This window comes from Solanum stenotomum, chromosome 3 (assembly GCF_019186545.1).
Source record: "Solanum stenotomum isolate F172 chromosome 3, ASM1918654v1, whole genome shotgun sequence".
Classification (NCBI taxonomy): Eukaryota; Viridiplantae; Streptophyta; class Magnoliopsida; order Solanales; family Solanaceae; genus Solanum; species Solanum stenotomum.
Window position 1 is genome coordinate 29,321,722 of NC_064284.1, and position 11,393 is coordinate 29,333,114.

An 11,393-nucleotide genomic window follows, 5' to 3' on the forward strand; every position below is an offset into this window, starting at 1 on the left:
TATCTATTTACGTCATTTTTTTCAATTTTGCTGCTCCTCTTTTGTAGGAGTTTCTTGCATCATACTAATTTTCTTGTTCAACCAAGTTCCATAACTATATAATTAGGAACATCTGGTCCAAGGAAAAGGAGGAAATAAATAAGATGTTTGAACAAGTAATATATATTACTAAAATCACAATGATTTATGCTTAACCTAACACTTACCTTTCATTTTCATTGGAGCTTCAAAGATTCCTTGACTAAGTTCAAGTTCGACCCTAAACAACTTATAACATGTGGTTCATATTTGTTTTACACCCAAATGAATATTTCATGGAATACCTTCTAGGCTAATTGACAAAGGAGAACGGGTAGCTTCCAAATATGACAATTTCATAGAAATATACCACAAATACAATAAATTACAGTTAAAGATAACATAATAAAAGTGAATAAAAATATATTCAGCCTGAGACGTGGATATCTCATTCTGTTTAAGGAGATTCAAGCCCACTATGACAAAATCTACTCCGAAAACTCCACATAAGAACACGTTCCTTCAACATATTCTTACTCTCTTTTGTATAGTGAATTAATTGAACTTGAAATAGCTTAAAATAGTATCATATGAAAAGTATATCCATTTATATAAGAGAGAGTTTCTTCAGACGACCAAAAGGGAATTCTGTAATTTTACCTTTTGCCCCTTCTGTCCATCGAAATAATTTTATCCATGTTGCTTTAGTTATAGCAAACAGGTATTACATACATATCTTTGTTTCCCACCCCTGACTTTCCTCTGTTCTCTTTCCTTTCTCATTGTCACCCAATTTCAGTCTCTACTGCTTCTTCTTATGTTTCTCTGTTTTAGTCTCTCCCTCTCTACTAGACCATGTATTTAGTAATCTCAAATTGCATCAATTTTTATTTATTTTTTTGGCTTGATTTTCACTGTTATGGAGGCTGAGGCACACACATAAATCAACTCTGAGGTTTTGAATGAAAATTGGTTTAATTTTGATTTAATATTTTGATTTTGGTTTATTAACTTTGATTTATCTTAATATTTTAAAAATAATTATATATGAATTACTTATTTTGAAGGGGTAGTTTCACATTTAAATAATTAATACCTGCGTAGCTAGTTTAGTAATTGAGGTTATACAAAATTGGAGCTAGAAAAGGAATAAGTTGAATTTGGAAAAGTACTCTCTAAGGCTAATGTATTGACTAAAAGTTATTTTGTATCGTACATGAAAGGAATTTTATTTGTATATGTGCACGTGATTAAAAGAAATAAGGTACTCTATTTACAAAGATACATTCATTTAGAAAGATTTTACCATCTCACGAGAGCTAGCCTAGATGTAAAATGTAAACATACTAATCTTGCTGAAGATGAAAACATAAAAGAAAATCAATGAGTGTATGAGGATTTTCGTTGATTTATCATATTGACAATGTTTACTTGTTCAAAAAAACTTTAATTGATTTACCAATCTAGACAACACAAAGTGAATACTAAGATCTTGAAGGGAACACATGACCTGGTCCTCTTTTATCCTTCTGGCGATTCTTTTGATTTAATTGGATATGTTGATGCTGATTATGCAGGTTTTTTTGTTGATCGAAAAAGCACTTCAAGCATGGCACATTTCTTAGGGTCATCACTAATTTCTTCGGGTACCAAGAAGCAAAATTTGGTGGCGTTATCAACTGAAGAAGCGGAATATGTGGCTGCTACATCATGTTGTGCTCAACTTTTATGGATCAAGCAACAACTCGAAGACTTTGGTGTTCTCACAAACATTATTCCTCTCATTTGTGACAATACAAGTGCAATGAAAATGACCAAGAATCCTGTCCAGCATAAGAGGACCAAACACATAGATGCGAGGCATCACTTTCTAAGGGATAATGTTAAGAAGAACAATGTAGTGATGAGATATTGCAAGACAAAATATCAAGTGGCTGATATCTTTACTAAGGCATTGAGTAGGGAGAGGTTCATAAAGAATAGATTGAAGCTGGGGATGCACAAGATCACCTGATACAACAAGCTGGCATGAAACCTCTCATTTGACTATCCTAGAGAGGGCAGGTATCTATGCTTGTTGTATTGTTTAAAATTGGTGAACTCTCATCTTGTACCTTAGTTCAGGTACACACGCATGGCATGTTGGCTAAAGGAAAGATATAACCATAACAGGCAGGGCTGTCTATAGAGACGGACTTCGTCCCCAGAAGGTTAGTATCACTTTTGCTACACAGTTTTCTATCAACAGTCACTGCCATGTGTCATCTTCCCATTTACTGTGTCAGCTGCAGACATCTTTTATCTTTAAAAAACCAAGTCTCACTACTGTTCAGGAACCCGATACCTTGTTAAATATACCCTCTTGAGAGAATTCAAACATCATAAATTCTTCCGACTTTCCTTCGAATTCTCTTGTTGTTCATCTAACCGCTCTTTCTTCGCTTCTTGAGAAAATGTCTTCTTCTTCTTCATCTCAACTCCCACTCTCCCAAGAAATTGAAAATCCAGTTCATTCAATTTCTCAATTCCTCCCCCTGAAGGATCTCCGTCTACGCTAGTATGTGGGGGTTAGTGAAACTGATTAATCTCTCATACCCCACACAGAAGTATTGGTATCTCCAACACTCAATCCTGGGGAAATTTTGCCTTGCTCTCCAACTCTGGTTCTGTAAGACAAAGATTCTAAGAATTCTGAAGCCCAGTTGGTTGTTGTTGGAATGTATGCGTCCACTGGTCTAGATGGGACCAGATCCTCAACACAGTTAAAATAATAGAAAATAAACAACGTGCTGAAAGTAAAGATTGCACAACAACTTTTTGTGGAAACCTCCTTGCTCAAGGGAGTAAAACCACGACCTGGCCTTCTAGGACTTTTCAAAAACTGCTTTCACTAATCTTCTCAAGCAAAAGTAAAAGCAAGTTTACAAACTGAGATTAGCCTACTAATCCCAACTCTATGCAATACTTCCTATTACTTAGATGAGCTATAGCAGATACAACACTGCCTACTAAGCTATCACCCCTAGATAACTTAGACTTTGCTAAGCGGATACCACACCGCCCACTAAATCAACTAGCTCCTAGATGACTTAGAATTTGACTAAGCAGCCACCAATGCTGCCCACTAAATCAGTTAGCCTCAACTGACTTAGACTTTTACAACGAACACAAGAATCTGAAACCTTTATAGATTAGGAATAGATTTACAATATAAGCACGGAAGTAAAACTCCTAAGACACACTCTGACGCTTACAGCTCGATCAGGTCCTTGTTGTGCTTGCTGGAGAATACTTCACCAAAATGGTCTTTGCTTGTATACTTGATAAGTTTCAAAATGCAAAAACCTATAAAATGATAGACACAAAACTCAAACCCAACAAAGATGCTTCAGCCCTTTATCAGATCCTTTTGTTGAGTGTAAGTATCATTCTACCTTGAAGATGGCATTTTCCTTTTAAGATTGTGAGTTTTTTTTTGTTTGCCAAAATCTTGAGTTTATGTTTTATTGGAAGAGACTGTATTAAAATGAACACAAACTCCTTGGGACCGCCCATTGGCTGAGAGCCTGCTGTTTAGAAAAGCTGTGCACCTACCACATCAGAAGTGCCAGCTTTTCTGACAGATGTCTTGTCGTCCTTTCACATCGCAGTCTTGCAGGGACCAGGTCCCTTGCAAACTTCTCTTAATAAGTTCTTGAGAATACGTGCTGGCTCTCTCCTTTTGAATGAATGAATTAGTTTGTTTTTTTGGATATATTTAGACATGAAAAGTTATTACCAAACGTACAAGCAACCTCCTTGCTTCTGATTGGTGAAGTACTTTGCAGCTTCACCAACTTTCTGACGCAGACAGCTTTTACAGCTGTACAACACTTTGACAGCTGGACGAGTATTCATACTCTGCAGAGGACCAGGTCCCTGCACTTGTGAGGAGATCATAAAAAAACACCAAAAGGCATAAGCTCTTATCAATTTCCCCCTTTTTGATGATGACAAACAACCTGCATAACTCCTCACGTGAGGGAACAAACATTCATTCAAATACATAACAAATTTCCCCTTTGTTAGTGCACCAGTAACAACCACAGTTCGTTCCCCTTTAGTTCAATGCCCCTAACAACCACAGTTCCCCCTTAGTTACAACCATAGTTCCCCTTTAGTTCAGTTCCCCTATTCCACAACCAACTTTACAACAAAACTTCCCTATTTTGACATCATTTAAAAGGTGAAACAGTAAACATATTCAAGTTAAATGCAAGACAATACAGAATTCAGGGCCTTGGGCCACACTGAACATATGCAAGTAAGCATAAAGAGAATATTAAGCCACACATGAACAGGGGAGAAACATAAATAACATTAGATCAGAAATACTGACCACTGTAGTGAAGCAAAACAAACACAAAGCCACAAGAGTTTTAAATAGGATTGAAGAACAAAAAAGGGAAACTAAGGAAACAAGACACTTTTAGGACGGAAGGGGAAAGAGATTGAGGAAGCACATAAACAGAGACGGATGCTCATTTGCATCCTCATGAGACTTGATAAGCTGCATGTTGAGAGCCTTAACTTCCTCACTGGGTGAAGCATTTGTCTTCAGCAACCTTTCATTTTCATCCCTCACTTTTACAACACCTGCTCATTTTCATTGCTGGTACCAGGTCCCCTCGAAACTGCCTTCTGTAATTCAGACCTCAATGAAGCGATTTCAATCTCCTTGTCATTCAGAATCTCAGTAAGATCAGTCATTTCCCGTTTAAGAGCAGCATGCTGCTCTAGAACATCTGTCATTTGAGATCTGCCCCTAGCTTTTCCTTCAACACACTAACATTCTAGCATAATGGCAGAGAGGTTGATCTCTTCAAGTTCATCAAGCTCCTCCATGAGAAACAGATCAGCAACAGATGCTACTATTTTTTTTTTTGGGCATTAACACCTTATTGATGAACTCAAAAAGCAATTGATATTTCCCTTTGACAAACCTTTTCGATAACCCTGCATTCTTGACATCTCCACGTTTTGTGGCAAGTGCATCAAAAAATTTGATATTCCAAATTTGGTTAGAATGTCAGGGTCAAAGACTCTGCCATTCAAAACCTTTTGGTTCTCCATTGCCGTTATCCGCTCCTCCCTTGCCATTTTCTTTTCTTCACTTTGATTTTGCACCCTAGAACCTGGTCCCTTTATGAGTTTTAATTTTCAGCCACCTGTTTTCTAACTTTCTCCGTTTTCACAGGAGATTTCTTTGCAACCTTCTGGTGTAGAAAACGAGAAGTTGAATGAACTAAGGTTTTCAACTTCTTGGGAGATAGGGATCTTTGAAGAAGAATTAGAGTTAGACATTTTGAGAAAGAGAGAAAAACTTTGGAAAGGGGATTAGTGAATTTCAACAAGAATTGTTTGATGAGATTTTGTAATTTGATTCACTAAGAGAAGTAGTATATAAAACCAAAAAGACATCGGGTCCCCAACAGTAACAACCTTTGGTTTAAAAGCAAAAAGACATCTAAAACTGACGCGATGAATGGGCGAGGGACATGTGGCAGTGATGTTGACATACAAACAGTGTAGTATAAGTGATACTAACCTCAGCAGGACCAGGTCCCCTTTTCAGTTTGCAACCCTGTCAGTATGATTTAATCTTCCCTTCAGCTAGACACACCATGAGTGTATATCTACATTAAGGTACCAGAAGTGAATTCTTAAGTGACAAGCATTAAAACAAGTATAGATACCTGCCCTCCGTAACATAATCAAAATAGAAGATTTTTGTGCAAACCTGTCACGAAATCAGGTAATCTTGTGCATCCCCAACCTCATCTTGCTTTTAATGAAACATTCTTTACTCAATGACTTTGTAAAGATATCAGTCAGCCGGTCCTCAGTCTTACAGAACTTCATCACCACATTTTGCTTCTCAACATTGTCCCTCAGGAAATCAGTGATGATCCAAGAAAATGTGCCATGCCTGAAGTACTCTTTCGATCTACAAGAAAGTCTGCATAGTCAGCATCTGCAAAACCAATTAGATCAAAGGAGTCACCTGTTAAGTAGAGGAGGACCAGGTCCTGAGTTCCCTTCAAGTGTCTCAGGATACGTTTAGCTGCATTTAGATGGGATTTCTTTGGTGCTGCTTGAAATCGTGCACTCATAACTCAACTCCATCTTCATCTAAGTCAAGCTTCACACTTGTGCTCATGGGAGTGTCAAGAACTTTTGCCTCAATCAGATTGAACTTTCAAAGCAGTTCCTTGATGTATTTCTCTTGACATAAAGGCTGAATATACAACTAGATTTCTTGTCCTGGATCAAGTTTGAATTCCAGAGTCAAGTGGAGAGATGAGATTGTCCCATGGATGTGAGAATTGATGTTTCCATCCGGACTTTCTGATCAACTCTTCTTCAATTTCAGCATCAGATTCAGCATCATCAGCTTCATGATTTTGAGATGGAACCTTCTGGGTAGTATCAGAGGGACCAGGTGCTCCTGTGAGATCTGCAACAATTTCCTTCGCAACCTGTTTGTTTCCAGGATTTAGGATATCCTTGTCTTCCCTTTCCTTGATCAGCTCCTCCATCTCATGGTCTCCCCTCATCACTTCTCCCTCTGCTTTGAATTCTAACAGATTCACACAGATTCATGTGGAGAAGTTCCAAAGGTTTGGTAGTGCTCACACCCTTCTTTGCCTTGAAAGAAAATCTTGTTTGTTTGCCTTTTGCACAGGCGTCACAGACTTTGTCATTTGAGAACTTCAGCTTTGGTAGTCCGCGGACCAGGTCCCCTGTAACAAGCTTGTTAAGTAAAGAGGTACTTACATGACCCAGTCGTTTATGCCAAAGATTTGCATCATCAGTTTGAGCACTCAGACATGACAAGTTGTTTCCCTTCAGACATGAACTTGACTTCATTTCCCTTGTTGTAAATATGAAACACACTTAAGAGATTAAACTACAGACCATCCACATAGTGTACACTTTCTATGGAATGATCTACAGTTCTTCCTATTTTGCCAATACCAAAAATAAAACTTTTTTTTTTCGCTGCCAAAAGACAGACCACCACCTTGGTGTGCTTCCAAAGAGAGGAAGTTACGAGTATTTCCAGTCATATGCCTTGAGCATCCACGATTCATGTACCAGCATTGACTGCTCCCTCTTTTCTGCACAAGAATCACTTATTAGACTTGGGAACCCACTTCAGACGGAGTTCCCAATAACTATCAAAGGGCTTAATAAGAAACCTTCCTGTCCAGGGGGGCAAAGTGTTCTTACTGAAACGATAACAAGGACCAGGTCCCTTGAGTTCCCTTTTATCATTTTTTTCAGATCTGACAAATTTCTCATGCTTTTCTTTTGCTTTTCTCAAAGTCTCACACTTTTCTTTTAGATGACCATTACGCCCACAGTGAGTGCACAACAAATTGTCAGATACAGACACATATTTGCTATGAGGATTATAATGAGGTTCTATTGGTCTACGTCCCAACCCTTTCTTTCCATTGAAGCTCTGATTAGACAGATTAGAAAGTATCTTAGAAGAGTCAGTCCATTTTAGAGAGTGACTTAACTTCTCCTTGACCTTACTCAGATCCTTTCTCAGTTGAGAATTTGTTTCAAGAGAAGCAACTAACTTGGACTCAAGGATTTTAAGCTTTTCTTCCAGTTCTTCCTCAAAGATGCTAAGCTTTCTCTTTCCACCTACTGAGGTACTAGGGTCCTCTTCAGGTATAATGTTGTTCGTTTCTAGAGTCCCTATTCTTACACTCATTTCAGAAACTTGAGACATGAGAGCAGAGTTCTCATCCTTACACAAACTTATTTTTTCATTCAACATTAAGTTTTCAGTGGTACGTTCATCAACAGAGTCAATAAGCAATGCAGCAAGTTTCCTCAAATTTTTAATGAGAAGAGTATCTAGATCATCTTTAAGGTCAAAAAGAGTTACCTCATTTAGATCCTCTTCATCATCAGACTTTGCCATTAATGAGAAGATGGAATTGAAGACATTTTCATCATCTTTAATAGCCATCATTGAAACATCTTCATAACTTTCTGCATCTTCTTCTGACTCACTTGAATCATTTCCCCATACAGCAAGGGCTTTTCTCACCAACTGATCAACATGAGCCTTTTTCCGAGCACTGTCTGGGACCAGGTCCCTCTTGCGAGGTCTGAAGTCCTGAGTTTCCTGCTTCTGGCTGGGACAGTCCCTCATAAAATGACCAGGTTTGCCACATTTATGACAAAGGTCATTTGTGTTTGCTGCTCTGCTGGTCGAAGCCTTCTTTTGAAATACGTCATGTTTCTTGATGATTTTCTGAAACCTTTTAGTAACATAGGCCATTTCATCCTCCTCCTGAGTCGCATCATTTTGTGAGTTTTTCAGAGCAATAAATTTCTCCTTCTTTCCCTCCTTCATGTTTGTCCCATGCTTTTTGTTCAGCTCGTAGGTCTAGAGATTTCCAATCAGCTCATCCATGGAAAGTGTCTTCAGATCTTTTGCCTCTGTTATAGCATCAACTTTGCTTTCCCATGACTAGGGAAGAACCTTAAGAATCTTGCGAACTTGTTTGCTTAAGGGAATGGGCTCACCTAAGCATCTTAGTTCGTTGGTGATGGAAGTGAATCTTGAGTTCATTTCAAAGATAGTTTCACCTTCCTTTATACAAAAATTCTCGTATTGAGTCGTAAGCATATCAACCTTAGACTCTTTTACTCGTTGTGTTCCCTCATGGGCTGTTTGGAGACAGTCCCATATCTCTTTGCCGATTCACAGGCAGAAATTCTGTTGTACTCATCGGATCCAATCCCACACACTAGAATCTTCTTTGCTTTATAGTTCTTCTCTATCTTTTTCCTATCCATCTCATTGTACTCCTTTCTAGTTTTGACAACTGTAGTGGTGAGCTCTCCATCCTTCACCTCTTTTTGTAGGAATATATGGTCCATCAAGAATGATGTCCCACAACTCAGTGTCCTCAGCGTTGATGTAGTCATGCATTCGATTCTTCCACCAGCCATAATATTGACCATTAAAATGTGGTGGCCTAGTAGAAGACTGACCTTCTTCCATATTAGGTGGAGCAGCCATTCATTTTGGATATTTTCTTTTCTTGGTGTTAACCAAATCGAAAAGTACCGCTCTGATACCACTTGTTGGAATGTATGCGTCCACTGGTCTAGATGGGACCAGGTCCTCAGCACAGTTAAAATAACAGAAAATAAACAACGTGCTGAAAGTAAAGATTGCACAACAACTTTTCGTGGAAATCTCCTTGCTCAAGGGAGTAAAAGCACGACCTGGCCTTCCAGGACTTTTCAAAAACTGCTTTCACTAATTTTCTCAAGCAAAAGTAAAAGCAAGTTTACAAACTGAGATTAGCCTACTAATCCCAACTCTAAGCAATACTTCCTATTACTTAGATGAGCCATAGCAGATACAACACTGCCCACTAAGCTATCACCCCAGATAACTTAGACTTTGCTAAGCGGATACCACACCGCCCACTAAATCAACTAGCTCCTAGATGACTTAGAATTTGACAAAGCAGCCACCAATGCTGCCCACTAAATCAGTTAGCCTCAATTGACTTAGACTTTTACAACGAACACAAGAATCTGAATCTTTTATATATTAGGAATAGATTTACAATATAAGCACGGAAGTAAAACTCCTAAGACACACTCTGACGCTTGCAGCTCGATCAGGTCCTTGTTGTTCTTGCTGGAGAATACTTCACCAAAATGGTCTTTGCTTGTATACTTGATAAGTTTCAAAATGCAAAAACCTATAAAATGATAGACACAAAACTCAAACTCAACAAAGATGCTTCAGCCCTTTATCAGATACTTTTGTTGAGTGTAAGTATCGTTCTACCTTGAAGATGGCATTTTCCTTTTAAGCTTGTGAGTTTTTTTTTTGTTTGCCAAAATCTTGAGTTTATGTTTTATTAGAAGAGACTATATTAAAATGAACACAAACTCCTTGGGACCGCCCATTGGCTGAGAGCCTGCTGTTTAGAAAAGCTGTGCACCTACCACATCAGAAGTGCCAGCTTTTCTGACAGATGTCTTGTCGTCCTTTCACATCGCAGTCTTGTAGGGACCAGGTCCCTTGCAAACTTCTCTTAATAAGTTCTTGAGAATACGTGCTGGCTTTCTCCTTTTGAATGAATGAATTAGTTTGTTTTTTTTGGGATATATTTAGACATGAAAAGTTATTACCAAATGTACAAGCAACCTCCTTGCTTCTGATTGGTGAAGTACTCTGCAGCTTCACCAACTTTCTGACGCAGACAGCTTTTACAGCTGTACAACACTTTGACAGCTGGACGAGTATTCATACTCTGCAGAGGACCAGGTCCCTGCACTTGTGAGGAGATCATAAAAAAACACCAAAAGGCATAAGCTCTTATCAATTTCCCCCTTTTTGATGATGACAAACAACCTGCATAACTCCTCACGTGAGGGAACAAACATTCATTCAAATACATAACAAATTCCCCTTTTGTTAGTTCGTTCCCCCTTAGTTACAACCACAGTTCCCTCTTAGTTCAGTGCCCATATTCTACAACCAACTTTACAACAAAACATCCCTCTTTTGACATCATTTAAAAGGTGAAGCAGTAAACATATTCAAGTTAAATGCAAGACAATACAGAATTCAGGGCCTTGGGCCACACATAACATGTGTATGTAAGCATAAAGAGAATATTAAGCCACACATGAATAGGGGAGAAACATAAATAGTATTAGATCAAAAATACTGACCACTATAGTCAAGCAAAACAAACACAAAGCCACAAGAGTTTTAATCAGGATTGAAGAACAAATAAGGGAAACTACGGAAACAAGACACTTTTAGGAGGGAAGGGGAAAGGGATTGAGGGAGCACATAAACAGAGACGGATGCTCATTTGCATCCTCATGAGACTTGATAAGCTGCATGTTGAGACCCTTAACTTCCTCACTGAGGGATGCATTTTTCTTCGCTTCTTGAGAAAATGTCTTCTTCTTCTTCTTCTAAACTGCCACTCTCCCAAGAAATTGAAAATCCAGTTCATTCAATTTCTCAGTTCCTCCCCCTGAAGTATCTCCGTCTACGCTAGTATGTGGGGGTTAGTGAGACTGATTAATCTCTCATACCCACACAGAAGTATTGGTATCTCCAACACTCAATCCTGGGGAAATTTTGCCTTGTTCTCCAACTCTGGTTCTGTAAGACAAAGATTCTAAGAATTCTGAAGCCCAGTTGGTTGTTGTTGGAATGTATGCGTCCACTGGTCTAGATGGGACCAGGTCCTCACCACAGTTAAAATAACAGAAAATAAACAACGTGCTGAAAGTAAAGATTGCACAACAACTTTTCGTGGAAA

General features: G+C 38.5%; 1 protein-coding gene across 1 annotated transcript; it reads right to left on the reverse strand.

Annotated features, from left to right (window-relative positions):
* Positions 1-7,189: 7,189 nt before the first annotated feature.
* Positions 7,190-8,437, reverse strand: LOC125858856 (uncharacterized). The gene has a single exon (XM_049538640.1). It carries the CDS (start codon positions 8,435-8,437, stop codon positions 7,190-7,192), a length of 1,248 nt encoding a protein of 415 aa, XP_049394597.1.
* Positions 8,438-11,393: the final 2,956 nt, after the last annotated feature.

Excerpts from the sequence above, each read along its gene's own strand:
- LOC125858856 (XM_049538640.1), bottom strand. The coding sequence starts at position 8,437 with ATGAAGGAGGGAAAGAAGGAGAAATTTATTGCTCTGAAAAACTCACAA.